General features: G+C 38.7%; 2 protein-coding genes across 4 annotated transcripts in view; one reads left to right on the plus strand and one right to left on the minus strand.

Moving 5' to 3' along the window:
* The window catches only part of LRCH2 (leucine rich repeats and calponin homology domain containing 2), a 101,351-nt gene that overhangs the window by 41,032 nt on the left and 45,278 nt on the right, over nucleotides 1-15,041 (minus strand). For 2 of the 3 annotated variants that reach the window (XM_058712500.1, XM_058712502.1), the window contains exons 6-11: nucleotides 14,557-14,690; nucleotides 6,947-7,034; nucleotides 6,527-6,638; nucleotides 5,984-6,081; nucleotides 5,828-5,886; nucleotides 3,906-4,013 (exon numbers count right to left, since the gene is read on the minus strand). In XM_058712500.1, coding sequence (XP_058568483.1) covers nucleotides 3,906-4,013; nucleotides 5,828-5,886; nucleotides 5,984-6,081; nucleotides 6,527-6,638; nucleotides 6,947-7,034; nucleotides 14,557-14,690 — 599 coding nt within the window. The remainder of the gene's footprint in view (nucleotides 1-3,905; nucleotides 4,014-5,827; nucleotides 5,887-5,983; nucleotides 6,082-6,526; nucleotides 6,639-6,946; nucleotides 7,035-14,556; nucleotides 14,691-15,041) is intronic. The other variant, XM_058712503.1, reaches the window with a different exon arrangement.
* On the plus strand, nucleotides 8,068-10,323 carry LOC131501955 (protein SET-like). The gene is made up of 2 exons (XM_058712504.1): nucleotides 8,068-9,146; nucleotides 9,347-10,323. The coding sequence occupies exons 1-2, from the start codon at nucleotides 8,255-8,257 to the stop codon at nucleotides 9,373-9,375; spliced, it is 921 nt and encodes a 306-aa protein (XP_058568487.1). The 5' UTR covers nucleotides 8,068-8,254; the 3' UTR covers nucleotides 9,376-10,323.

The raw sequence follows: 15,041 nt of genomic DNA on the forward strand, positions 1-15,041 counted from the left end.
TTAGTAAAGCAAACAGAAAAGAAAGAATGGATGGATTTCAAGGGTTGAGAGAACTACTTAATTAGTTGTAACAAGCTAGAGGTTAACACTGGACTACTTGTATGGTCAGAAAAAAAAAATCCCATGAAATTGGTTATGTACATAATTTCAAAATTCCAAACCAAAGTAATGAACTTCTCAAAATCTGATTTTCCTTTCCATGATCCTTAGTTATACATCAATAGAACGTTTCAAAATTGCTTTTTTTTTTTTTTTATTCAGCCATATCACATAGTACTCAGAAGTACATCTTTCCACAATAAGTGAAAACTCTCAGGACACACTTCACGGCAAATAACATAATTATTAAAAAGAAAGATATAGTAGAAAATAGCATACAAGTTAAAAGGAATGAACACGCAATGGGAACCGGTCAACTGAAGCTATTCATTGCAAAAGACCCACATATATTGTAATCCTTTCTCTATGATGATAACCAAGCAAATTCTAAGGAACCAGCTAAACGTCAACTTATTATAGAGCCACATAATAAGCAAATCTGTATAAGAAAAATAACAGCAGCCACCTCTCTAATAATAAGATAGATAAGAAGGATTGGTGGAAATTTGAAGAATTAGCTAAATAATTTAGGGTAGAACATTAAGATAATTTTTAAGACAATAGTATTTTTTTTTAATTTCCCAAATTACAGCGAATGTTGAAAACTTGCAGAATAGGGGCGCCTGGAAGCCTCAGTAGATTAAGCGTCCGACGTCAGCTCAGGTCATGATCTAATGGTTTGTGAGTTTGAGCCCTGCATCAGGCTCTGTGCTCACAGCTCAGAGCCTGGAGCCTGCTTCAGATTCTGTGTCTCCTTCGCCCTCTGCCCCTCCCCTGCTCACACTCTGTCTCTCTCTCTCTCTCTCTCTCTCTCTCTCTCTCAAAAATAAATTAAAACATTTTTTAAACACTTGCAGAATAGCTATTTTAATATGGACAGCTTCACTGATTCAGAGGGACTTCAATACACTCAAATACAAGTAGAAATAATCCAGTATTTTGATAAGGGGGATAAAGATGAGCTTCTAAAAACTCAACAGTAAACTGCCAATACAAAGTAGCTTAACCTATGCAATTCAGAGAGGAAACTGTCTTCTAAAAACTAGGCTTCAGACTTTGAACACGTACCAGTTATCTACTTGATAGTCTATTCGATCTCCTTTCCCACTCTTTTTGACTGTTAATTCTGTGCAATACCCTCTTGTTATTTTCCTAGGGTAGCTTCATCCACCTAGTACTAGTATAAACATGCGTAATGAATAAAAGACATTTTTAAAAGTAGCAGGAACTAAACAACTGGCAAAGCTGCTTTAAGAAAATCATCGCTGAACCCAACCTAAGCAGCTTTTTAATAGCCTCTAGTTTGGGAGTGCGCACATGGCTTCTTTCAGCCCAGAGCTACCACTGCATTTACCTTCAACTAGTAGCTAACTAAAGAGCATCTAAGTAGTATACAGTCAAAACAGGAGTCCGAGGTGGTACTTCCTGATATGCGAGGGTAACCTTACTCTAAATAAATTATTTTAAATCGTGACAAACAACAAACAAAAACATTGCAACGACTGTGTTACAACTTAAAGAGACAGGTTATAATTCCTGGTTGATCTGCAATTTTAAATAGCATTTCAGATTCTTTATTAATAAAGTTGGAATCTACAATGCAGTATGGAAGAGAAATCTACAACCAGAGAAGGTGTAAATAACATCAAATCCTCTAAGGGATGGATATATCCTTATAGAAGATTACTTCTGATTTTCTTGGACTCACTCCAATTCAAGTATTGTAATAGTAAACAAAAATTTTAATTATCTATACCAAGAGATGTGAGCAATGGCAACATACTTTAGAAAAAGGGAAGAGATTATTTAGTGGAGAAAATGCTAGAGTTAGCATAAAAAAATTCTGAGATCAATTTAACAGAACTGGCCAAGGATCTAATTAAAATTGTTTATAAATTATACATTTCAAAAGTAAAATGTGCTCCTTACATTATGACCAGATATGATAAATATTTTAATGCCTTCCAAAGCTAGACATAATTATTACATTAATGTCACTGCATATTAACGTTTATGTTTAAAAAATCTGTACTCCTACGTGCTAACATCTGAAAAGGGAGATGAAGAGAAACATCAGACATAAATTGCTTTTGCACACATCTAAAAAAATAAGTTATTTAGAAAGAACATCACTAAATTAATAGTTCCTATTAGCTTTACATTTGTTTACCTCATCTTCCAGCAATCAGTTAACTAATAATATTACTGAGTACCTACCATGTACAAGGCACAGTGCTAGGTGCTATTTTGTACAGATTACAAAACTATCACACAAAAAAACCCTAGGAAACATCATTTGATGTTGTTTCTATGCTAAAAAGAATAATTCAAGTCATAGGAATAGATTAAAAACTAATACAGTAGTAGAAAACTGGAAAATATAGAAATGATATATAGGACGATGTTAGAATCTAAAATTATGTACTCTGGTGCTATTCTTCACACAATCAGAGAAATACTGTCGTGGGTTCTTTCAAAATCAATATTATCTGCTCATAATGATACATACAATTATTTCACCCGCCAGGTACAAAAGATAGAAACCCAACTATTTCTTAAGCTACACAGAGCAGGTGATGGCTTGCTTCAACAAACCTCTTAAACCATGGGGGAGATCAATACTCGGATTATACTGGAAGGGGAAAAACATACACTAGCACTCACAAGTAGCCAGTATAAAAAGAGGCCCATTAGAAATGAATCATAGGAAGAGATTAGAAAATAAATGTCACAGAAAAGGGTGATAGAAAGTTATGGTAAAAGAAAAACGTGAACTGGGAATGAGGATACGTTAGATATAGAAGGAATAAGGATGAGTGATATTTTCTAGTATGGTTTTTAATTCTATAAATGCAGTAGCTGCACACACGCCCAAAAAATATTTAGTAATTATTTTAAAAAACATAGTGGCCCTTAAAACCACACATCTGCAATTTGCTAAGTCTTAACAGCCATTATTCTTCAAAGCCTATCTAAGCAAATGCCAGTATACTTAAGTGTTAAACATCCTAAAACACGGTCACGTGAGCCACAAACATTTATTGTTTTGATTAAGAAAAACAAAATACTCATTAGTTACCCACAAATGTACCAAAATTATCCTCTTAATTTTCTCAAAGCAAAAAACCACTCAGATCTTCTTTATCATTTCAAAACTAAACTAAATCATGCAGATGCATGAAGAGCTGACCCTGAGCAGCACGCAGAACTTCTGTGATTAAAAAGGGACTCGCACTCATTTCATACTCCTTCATATAATGTCTTTCTTATGGCCAACGGCACGTGTATCTGGAGAAAGTCCAGCCAGAGGGAGAAACCCTCCCTGACCAAGAAGCAGACCAAAGTGAACCTGGGACCTTCAAACCATAATGCCGATTTAATCAACAATTATGTAAGTCCATTCAATTCTAAGGAGTTTACGCATATCCCAAGTAATCTGGAATCTCATAAAAAGCATACTACACACACATGACACGGGGAAAAATGCTTATAACGTATCTAAGGCTATTGTGAGCTAAAATGAATATCAACAAATAAATCAGTTACTATTATTTAGCACACAGGACTAAAAAAGAGACACCTACACAGTAGTTAAATAAAATGACTATGTGGGTATAAACCATTTGTTAATTGTGGGTGTAACTGGACGCTTCTCTCCTAAGTATTTCCTAGTGTCTTTTAATAGCCCCTTGACACAGATCTTAAATGGTCCTATTGTTTACTGGAAACTTCATTTGATAATCTTTGAATAATCATTTGGTGATTATAACGTCTGCCTATTTGAATCTCATTACTGAAAAAAATACCTGTTCTTCTGCTCTTGCTGCAATAACTGAGCGGCTATTTTCCTCAAATCAGTTACTTCCTTCAAATCATCATCCTCTTCCTCTGCAAGTAACTGTTCTTTCCCAAGTCTGAAAGGTGACACAAACATGGTTATCCAGAAAGTAAGGCAGATGACATTTTATGCCAGCTTCCAGAAGCAGAAACCATTTGTTCGTTTTTAATATCAACTGAAAGCTAAAATCCTAATGTCCTTGTACTTGAAACATTAAAACAAGAAGTAAGGAATACTTAAGGAATATAAAAACATACCTAACCTCTAGTCAGTAGGAAATGTGTCATACTGGTGATATTAATAAATGGCTAACAACGTAAACTGTATTACCGTTTTGTAATTTCTGAAATGTATAATTTAACAACGCATACTCCCCAGTCTTGAGTGTAATAAGAACTCCAGAGCCCTATATGCCTGTCTTTATAAATATCAAATGTTACCAGTTTATCAGTTTATTCATCGTGACGTTAAAAGTCTCTATGTAAGATGTTTAAGTAGAGGAAATGCAAAACAGGTCCAAGTAAGACTGGCGAATTTGCAGGAAAATGCTCATTAAAATACATAATTTTTAATCAAAGAGAACAAAGGAATTTTTAAATAAGTTGTTCTCCAAACTCCAGTGATTTTATCCCAAAGGTATTTCATTTACAACGCAGTATCAAACCCTAAGCCTCTGTATCTTCACCATATCTTGTATGCCACTGTGACCCTCAAGTTTAGGCAAAGATCTCCAGGAGATAAAGCGAGAAAGTAAGAGAAGAATGACATATAAAGAGTGTAAGACAAAGCAACGTACCTCCTTATGGGGTACCAGAGATGATTAATTCAAGATTGCTTAAAAAGTTACCAACGAGGTCATTTGGAGGAAGCACAATGGACAGAAAAGAGAAAAGCTTGGAGATCAGAAACAGCTAGGGTCACACCGTAGGTTCTAGTGGACACCATCTAAGTGGTTCTAGGCAAGAAACTTTAGAGTCTCCCAAGCTTCATCTTCCTCATCTGTAAAAATGGGGATAGCATTAACCCTGCAAGATTTAGTGAAGATTAAGTAAGAAACATGAGGGGCACCTGGCTGGCTTAGCTGGGAGAACACGAGACTCTTGATCTCAGGGCCATGAGCTTGAGTCCCATGTTGGGTTAAATAAATAAAACTTAAAAAACTATGCAATAATCTTTGGGACACCTGGCCGGCTCAGTTGCAAGAGCACGCAACTCTTGATCTCAGGGTCATGAGTTCGAGGCCCACACTGGGTATAGAGATTACTAAAACAAAATAAAAATCTTTAAAAATAAATAAATAAGAAACACGGGAAAGCACACAGCACAGATCCTGGTACATGGTAGGTATACGACAAATGTTCCTTCCTTCCTTCCTTCCTTCCTTCCTTCCTTCCTTCCTTCCTTCCTACAGCTGTGAAGCAACTTTAAGGAGTGACTGAATGTGGCAGGTCACACTCCATCATTTCCTAAGATGATACAGAAAAGATCTCAAGTGCATTATTTTCATAAAACAGAAGTAGATACCCTTAAAATTACTATAACCAGTCTGATGAAATGGAAAGTGTAGTAGACAAAGAGTTGAAACATCTCAGTTCCAGACATTTGAAACTCCAGGTCTATATCCTTATTGGCCAAATGATGCAAAAAAAAAAAAAAAAAAATCATTTATTTTCAAGAGTTGCTTAATAGCTCAAATGAAGCAATGAATGTGAAGGTACAGTCGTCCTCGGTAATAATAGAATTATTACACTTCTTAGCCAGGGTGGGGGGGGGGATGTGTATACTACACTCAGCTTAAATGCTTACTATCATCTTCAGTTTAATTGAGGAATGCAGACAAACGTTTCGTGTATAAGTTACATTTCAATTGGAGGATTCGTGTATGCTTACCTTTTTTCATCTCCCAATTCTTCATTTTTCTGAGATTTCTCAGGACCTTTTTCTTTTCCCTTACATAAAAGAAAGTTACCATTTTAAATCTGTGTGGTGTACTTTTGTGAGATAAAGGAGAATATGTTATTAATATTTGTTCAAAGATTTCTTTACCTTAAGGAAAGAGACATATGATCCAATATGTGCATCTCCTTGTTCAGGAACTGCTACATCTTCTGTGTTGGGATCAATAAAATCATACACCTCCTGGTCTAAGTATAGATTAGTAATTATTAGAAAATATAAGTAGTAAGCAGTATGCTCTCATACTGTAGTGTTTAGAATAAAAGTATATTTTTTCAATAAAAGAGGTGGCCAAAGACATTGTAATTTTTCAAAATGCATTTTTGATTAAGGGCAATATACATGAAATAAAAATAGGGGTGCCTGGGTGGCTCAGTCAGTTGAACATCCGACTTCAGTTTGGGTCATGATCTTGAGGTCCGTGAGTTTGAGCCCCACGTCAGGCTCTGTGCTGATAGCTCAGAGCCTGGAGCCTGCTTCACATTCTGTGTGTGTGTGTGTGTGTGTGTGTCTCTCTCTCTCTGCCCCTCCCCCACTTACGTGCACATGCTCTCTCTCTCCCTCTCTCTCTCTCAAAAACAAATAAACATTAAAAACAATTAAAATAAAATAGCAGGCACCCATATGAATTACCTTTCTGAGAATCAGGTTTGCTTCCAATTGAGTGACTGTCATTTCTTGATGTCTGTTCTCTATTTGACTCGGAGACTTGAGAGTGAAGGCTGATTGTGTCGTCATCTGATGGCTGAAAGGAATAAGCACAAAGTACAAATGAGGCACTTGAAACATAGAATAAGGATTAGGTTATTTTAATTTCACATAAGACGTGTAGAGTATCTGCTTTACACCTCCAGTTCTCAAACCAAAAATTAATATGTTAAGCTTTCCTGTTCTGCTTCTAAAAATGTGCGTGTCCTTTTTTCATCTAAGTCATTAAATGCAATAATGATTGTATTTTTAAGCAAAATAAATCAAGTGTGCACAAGTGTCTATGTATTTCAAAACTCTAACAAAATTTATAAATAAAATAGATTAGCAATAGAAAAGACTCACTTCGGTTGTAGATAATCGTTTCTCTCCATTATCACTTCCAATCCCAGAGTCAGGGCCATGATTTTTATTTGGATAAAAATCTTCCATACTATGGAAATAGAAATTCTAAGGACAATTAGGGTTTTCTTCTTAAATCAATACAGACTTGACCTAAAATGTCCCTAGATAATACAGAATATATACTCTTGATGTTTAAGATCCTTAAGGACATGAAGGGAAAGTATCAGAAACCATCTGATAAAATATTTTATTCATATCCCTCATGTAATATTTTCCCTTCATGTGCTCTGTTGTAAAGTGTCAATTGTTAACAATAAACTATTACTTCTCCTGAGAGATTCAGAAAAGCAGAGTCCTGCTAAAAAATACTCTTAATGAAAGCCCTTTCTATTTTTCTCATTGCTTTAACAAATTTTACCATAGAACACTGAAATATGTTTTTAACTTCATAGTTTCTTCTTCATTAGCTGTAAAAATATGCGTTCGCTTTATAAATAATGCCCATCCGATAATTAAGAGAAAATGCAAAAAAAAAAAAAAAAGTATGCAAAGCACTGAATAAACAATTGTTTTGGCAGAGCTGTCCTTGAAAATTTCGGAATTACACAACACAACAGTATGCCACCCAGGTTGCAAGGTATTTTTCGCTTTAATTTGCAAATTTACATACGTGCAACCTTGCATACACTCCATACGGACCAATTATTATGTGCCAGGAATTAAGCTAAGTGCTTTAAAGACAATACCTCACACACGCCTTGTGAAAACTCTAGCAGGTTGGTGGTGCAGTCTCACTCTGCAGATGAGAAAACTGAGGCCAGGAGGGATTGAACAACTTTTCCATGACACGCAATTTGCAAATGGTGGCTTAAATGTGATCCCAAGATTATCTAACACTGAAGTCTCTGATCTTAGTCACGATGCTCTTATTTCTTCCCCAAATGCCGATCCGTACACTTTCCAGGAATGTATCAATATAGGTGTACCCCCCTCTCCCCTCCATACGCAGAAGGCCGGGCGGGGCCCGCGCGACGCCCCGCCCCCTCCCTCCCCCCCCCCTCCCTCCCCCCCCCCCGCCCCCGTCATCAGGCCGTGACGTCGTCAGGAAGCGCGCGCGCGAGCCACGAGGCAGAGCGAGCGACCGCGCGCCGGGAGGAGGCGGCTGAACGCCGGGAGGTCGCATAGAGCGAACGAGCGAGCGCCCGTGCGTGTGGCCCTTGTGGCGTGAGGGGAAGCCGCTGCCTGCCCCCTTCGCCTTCCCTTCTCTCCTGTTCCCTGCGACCGCGACCGCGACCGCGGAGCAGCACCATGTGGGAGCCGGCGGCCGAAGTCGGTAAAAAGCTCAACTCCAACCACGACGGGTCCAGCGAGACCGCAGAAAAAGAACAGCAAGAAGCGATTGAACATATAGATGAAATACAGAGTGAAATCGACATACTTAATGAACAAGCCAGCGAGGAGATCCTGAAAATCGAAGAGAAATACAACAAACTCCGCCAGCCGTTTTTTCAGAAGAGGTCGGAAGCGATCGCCAAAATCCCAAAGTTTTGGGTAACAACATTCGTCAACCATCCACAAGTGTCTGCGCTGCTTGGGGAGGAGGATGAAGAGGCGCTGCATTATCTGACAAGAGTTGAAGTGGCAGAATTTGAAGATATCCAGTCAGGTTACAAAATAGATTTATATTTTGATGAAAACCCTTACTTCGAAAATAAAGTTCTCTCCAAGGAATTTCACGTGAATGAGAGTGGTGATGCATCTTTGAAGTCCACCGAAATCATATGGAAATCTGGAAAGGATCTGACGAAACGTTCAAGTCAGGCACCGAACACGGGCAGCAGGAAGAGAAAGTATGAGGAACCTGAGAGCTTTTTCGCCTGGTTCACTGAGCATCCTGATGCAGACGTGGATGAGTTAGGCGAGCTCATCAAAGATGATATCTGGCCAAATCCACTGCAGTACTACCTGCTTCCTGATACGGATGATGATGATGATGAATTAGAAGATGAAGATGAAGAAGAAGAAGAAGAAGAAGAAGAAGAAGAAGAGGAAGAAGAAGAAGAGGAAGAAGAAGAGGAGGAGGAAGAAGAAGAGGAGGAAGAAGAAGAAGAAGGGGAAGGAGGAGGAGAAGAAGAGGAGAAGGAAGAGGAAGAAGAAGGTGACGATAAGGGGGAGGAAGGCGAGCCGGATGACGATGAAGGTAACTAATGGAACGCGGATGGATGCCAACCTTCCTTTTTCAGTTTTCTCCAGTCTCTGGGAGCAACTTGCAGTCTCCCCCACCCCACCCCCCCCCACCCCACCCCCACCCCCGCCCTTCTCCTCCTCTTGTGCTCATTTGCCCTGTTTTTTGTGTTCTTCATTTTTTTTTAAATGTTTGTTTGTTTGTTTGTTTTTCAGAGAGAGAGCCAGAGACACACGCAGTGTGAGAGCCACAGGCGGAGAGAGGGGGAGACGCAGAACCCGAAGCAGGCTCCAGTCTCCAAGCTGTCCGCGCAGAGCTGGATGCGGGGCTCCAACCCACGAACCGTGAGATCATGACCCGAGCCCGAGTTGGACACTTAACCGACTGAGCCACACAGGCGCCCCTCGTTTGCCTTATGTTTTCAAGTCTCTTTTCTCTCCCTTTATGCCATGGTTCTCTACTTATTTTGGGGGGGGGGAGGGGGAATACATTGAGCAGAATACACTGGGAAAAGAATCTCTACCCCTTTCTGTTCCAAATTCATTTTTATCCCTTTAAAAATTTCGTCTCAACAAAAACTCTATGGAATCGGTACTGCCATGTTCTGTGGGGAAAAAAGGGGAAAAAAAAGACAACCCTTCTGCTCCCTTAGCTCTGCTGGAAGCTGGAGGGTGTTTAGGCCCCTGTGTAGTAGTACATAGAATTCGAGCTTTTTCCCTCCTTTCTCTGTATACTGGGCTCAAAGAGTAGTACACTGTGTCTCTGTGAATATGGACAGTTAGCATTTACCACCATTATCTGTCTACTTTCTCTTGTTTAAAAAAAAAAAAGAAACCTTTAAAAAATAGGATTAGAGAAGGTCAGCAAAGGGTGAGATGTTTGGGTGGGTTGAGCGGGCATTTTGACCACATGGCTTCTGCTCTGGCAGGTGTATAATTGTGATGTTTAACAGACATCCTAGCAGCTGAAGATGACACTCTTACAACAAAATTCTCTCCTGATGATGACTTGAGCCCTGCCACTTGCCAGGAGAGTCGGCAGAACCTGTAGGATCTTATTTAGAATTGACATTCTCTTGGAATTTTGTTCTTGTTTATTTTTAAATATCTTTTTCTTTCATTGGAAAGATGATGCTCAGTTTTAAACGTTAAACGTGTACAAGTTGCTTTGTTACAATAAAACTAAACTTCTACAAAAAGGATTTGATGCTTTTCTCTCAGAACAGATGTATTTCATTATGACTTTCCAAGTTTGAGTCATATAATGTATTGTCAAACTTGGTCACCCTGACTCCGTATTTTTTGACATGCACTTTGCCGGGTGACCTCAGGGCTTGTGTGGACTGAGAAAGGGATTTGAATTAATGGGTACGATTTGCCATCAGCTTCTGAAATCTTCCACCTCAGTTGGGGTACCAGATTGCTCAGAAGTCAGTTCTGATTATGCTGTGCCCTTGATTTGTATCCCAAATTGGCGTTTTTAAAAATGGGCCTTTATTTACCTGGATATAATCACAGTGCCTGCCACCGCGGTCAGACAGACCTGGTGCTCTAATGCCGAATTACACGAAGGGCGGTTGCTGGCCTGTCTTCATTGGCACTATGAGATGTGGCCGAGAAGACAGACTCTCAAGAGAAGTCTGTGCTGGTGGTGAACTCAGGAGTACTTTCGTCTCAAAGTACTAGCTATTTCACGCATAGCTCTCAAGCGAGGCCCGTCTGTGTGAATCTGGGTGAGAATGACCGGCTCGGCTCCGCTAAATGCCATTGTGCACAGGCTAACGTTTTGGGAAGCTACCTAATGCATAAGCTTTTTCATGCTGTAAAGGATGATAGCTAAAATTAAATGCCACTTAACTTTTTCAGAGAGGAATTCGTGGATAGCCAGGTCAAATTCAAAGTTTTCTGATGCATGAAACTTTATAAATGGAACGATTCCATCGACAGGCAAAGGGCAATGAAAACCTGTCTAGATGGATAGCACGTATAATTTCTGCACAGGTCATGTTTAGTAAGTACTACATCAGTGTATACGGGTCAGGAATCTTGCTCCAATAAAGGAACATAAAGATTTAAAACTATATATGCATAAAAAATTAAATAAACTCAGGTGAGCGATTGCCAAGTGTCAGACACTATGCTGAATGCCTGAAAAGATAGGAGATGAATTAAACAAATGTTTGGCCTCAAAGGGCTCTCAGCCCAGAGGGGAAGTGTGTTTATATATTTTGAAGACTATGACAAAGGTAAATATATCAAGTAACATGAGAAAAGAGTGATCAATTAATTCTCCTTGGTAAGGTTAGGAAGGGCCTCACCCAAGAAAGTGGCTTTGGAGCTTAGTCTAGAAGGATGAAGAGAGGCAATAATTGCTAGCATTTATGGAGTGTCCTTATTAGCTACTGTGCCAGGTACACATCATATTTTATTTATAATCCTTACATTCTGCAATTCATGCATCATTTCTTTTCATAAATGAGAACAGAACTTCTAAAAGTTACCCTCCCAGGGGGGAAAAACAGAACCCTTACTGAATATCATGTCTTGAACTAGTTGCCGAGTACGCGTTTAATTCTCACAACAAGCTTTTCAAGTGGGTATTGTTAACATTTTAAATAAAGAAATAGGCTCAGAGAGAGTAAACAACTTATGCAGGCAAAAGAAGAATTAAGAGGTTAAACCATGATTAGAAGCAAAATCCACCTGACGCCACTGCACAATAATACATCCGTGTACTATACTAAAATCTATGCGTATCTGTGATAGTTGACAATGATAACAATAAGCTATTAGTTGAGGAACTGTTATGGGTAAGACGTGTTAAGTGCTCTATATACATTATTTAATTTAATCCCGACAGCATCCATATGATTATTTTCCTTTTTACAAATGTAAGAACACTGAGGACTACAGACATTATGACACAAGGACATGAAGTTATCAAGAGTCAGAGAAGGGCTTCGTGGGTATATGATGCCTGACTGCAAAAGTTGATATACCTAACCACTGTAATGCTTATCTATGTAGAATAAATACTTTACAAAATCGCCAAGGCACAGAAGGCTATTCTAGGTAGTAAGAATCAAAGAGACAAAGGCATAAGCGTAGAGGTGGAAAGTGCACACAGGAATTGTCTAAGTAGTTCAAAACAGGCTGTGAGTAGAAAATTAGCACGCCTGAGAGTCGCTTCATAAGTAGATTCAACTGACTTGTACTATCCTATAGTAGCCACTAACCATCATATGGCTGTTGAGCACTGGACATATGGCTAGTCTAAACTCAAACGTGGTATAAATGAAAAACACACACCAGATTTCAATGATGTAACAGAAAAAGAATGAAAAACCTTACATTTTTTATAGGGATTACATGTTGAAACATGTAATTACAGGTTTTGGATATCCTGGGTTCAGTAACATTAAAATTAATTTCACCTGTTTCAGTTTTACTTTTTTTTTTTTTTTAATGTGTATTTATCTTGAGAGAGAGAGAGAGAGAGAGAGTCAGACAGAGAGAGACAGAGGGGGAGAGAGAATCCCAAGAGGGGCTGGATCTCACAAACCGTGAGATCATGACCTGAGCCGAAATCAAGAGTTGGACGCTTAACTGACTGAGCCTACCCAGGCGCCCCATTTTTGCTTTTTTTTTTTTTTAATGGATTACAAGAAAATGTAAAATTACACATGTGGCTTATATTCCACTTCTATTGGACACCAGTGCTAGAGACCATCTCTAAAATATATCTCCGTTCTTTCCACTCCTTTTCATCTCCACTGCACCCACCCTATTCCAGACCCCTTGATCTCTTGGCAGTACTTCAACAACCTAACTAGTCCCTGTGCTTCTACGTTTGTTTACTTCCAATCTATGCTCCTTTCAAAAGCCAAAACAGCTGTTTAAATATAAACCAGATCATGTTATTCCGCGGCTCATAACTGTCTGCTGACTTCCCACTGCACCGTAAGTAAAATTCAAACTCTGCACACCACAGCCCCCAAAGGCCCCACGTGACTTGAGGCCTGACTACTTCTCCAAAATCAACTTGGACGTCTTTTTCGTCAGCCACTCTGCTCCGACCGTGCTGGCCTTTCAGTTTCTGTAACACACCGAGTTTCTTCCTAACTTCGGGTCTTAGCGCCTGTCGTTCTTTCTGCCTGAAATGCTCCTCCCTTAGTCTTTACGCAGCTAGCTTTTCTCCTTTCAAGTCTTGACTTAAAACCTCACCTTCCCAAAGCGACATTCCCTGACCACACTCCTGAAACATGTTCCTCTCCTTTGTAGCCCTTGCCACAATTTGAAGTCGTATGAGTGCATGTGTATTAGGTTTCTTTGCTTCATTTGCTGGCTGGCTCCTTCTCCACTAGACTGTGGGCTCCATGAGGGCCGACACCAAGGTACAGGCCATTCAACAAAACATACCCTGAACCTGCCAGCAGGCATCTGACTGCTATTTGGTGTTTGTTTCACAACTGATATTGGTACAATAAACAAATGATTAATATAATCAATGTCACTACTAAAGAAAATGCATTTTTACACAAACGTAAAGCAAACTAATAGAGATCACAATACGAATAAAGCCTAATTTTTATAGAACTGTCCGGTTTATTATCACTCATAATATTAAACAGAATAATCTTTAGGAATTAAATATAATGTGTAAATATTTAATTCTACTGAGGCAACAGAAATAGTCTAGAAAACATCCCATTTGGCGATTCAAAAACACTACTTAATATACTGCCATTCCAATTAATCTAAACTTTGTCACAAATAAAATGACAAACCTTTAAACATTTCAGGCAGGAGTGTAGTCTCCCTTTCTGCAGTCTCACCCCATTCCACATTATTTTCCATACTACTTGGTGGAACTGTATTTTCATAGAATCTTTCAGACATCCCGAAAGGATGAATCAAAAACAGATAGTCAAATCTACCATTTCAAAATCTCACGAGGAGATAAACACCAATATCGTACAGAATATCAGTGATAAGTCATCCTTAATCCAGACATAAAGAATATGAAGAAAAGAAGAAAGGTACTAAAAGAGACTAAAATGTCTCACCCCCAAATCAAATTCTACTAGTTATTACAATACTAGTTAGTACAATAGAGGGATTATCATAATAAATTAACAGTTGCCAAGGGCTGAGAAATTAGTGTTTCTGTAATATGAAGTCAAACATTTACATTTTGCTACCAAAATACTAGTAATACTTAGTTTTTTTGAGAAAATCCCAAATTTATTCTAGTATCACAGAATTCTATGATGGTGCTATTTCACTTCAGTCAACTGTTGATTTTAATCCTGGGCCAATCAACCTAAATATATTCAGTACACTCGAGATGAGTCCGTATCTTTTACCTACAGAGAAGACAGCAATCATGAAATGAGACTGTATGAATATTACGAATATTACATTACCTGTCTGTGAGAGGCTGGGAGGGCATCCTTTTACTCAGCGATGGAAGATCCAGAGAATCTGGTTTCTTATCCATTCTGCAACATGCTTGGATATTTAAGTATTTAAATATGTGTACTTTACCCTTCAAACATATCTGTCAATAAATAATTGAGAAAGTAGATTTAGTTATATAGGCCCAAGTATTAATGTCACCTACCAATTTATTTATATGTATGTATATATACACATATATATATATATATATATATATATATATTTAAGTTTATTTACTTTGAGAGAGACAGAATACGAGAGGAGGTGGCACAGAGAGAGAGACAAAGTGGGAAGACAGATAATCCCTAGCTGGCTCCACAGGGTCAGCACAGAGCCTGACGTGGGGCTCGAACTAACCAAACTGAGAGATCATGACCTGAGCTGAAATCAAGAGTTGGACATTTAACCAACTGAGCCACCCAGGTGCCCCTATTTATGTATTTTAATGATC

Source organism: Neofelis nebulosa, chromosome X (genome assembly GCF_028018385.1).
Source record: "Neofelis nebulosa isolate mNeoNeb1 chromosome X, mNeoNeb1.pri, whole genome shotgun sequence".
NCBI classification, from domain to species: domain Eukaryota; kingdom Metazoa; phylum Chordata; class Mammalia; order Carnivora; family Felidae; genus Neofelis; species Neofelis nebulosa.

Excerpts from the sequence above, each read along its gene's own strand:
- LOC131501955 (XM_058712504.1), top strand. The coding sequence starts at position 8,255 with ATGTGGGAGCCGGCGGCCGAAGTCGGTAAAAAGCTCAACTCCAACCAC. Across the intron at positions 9,147-9,346 it reads CGAGCCGGATGACGATGAAG|AGAGAGAGCCAGAGACACAC; the intron begins GTAACTAATGGA and ends TTTGTTTTTCAG.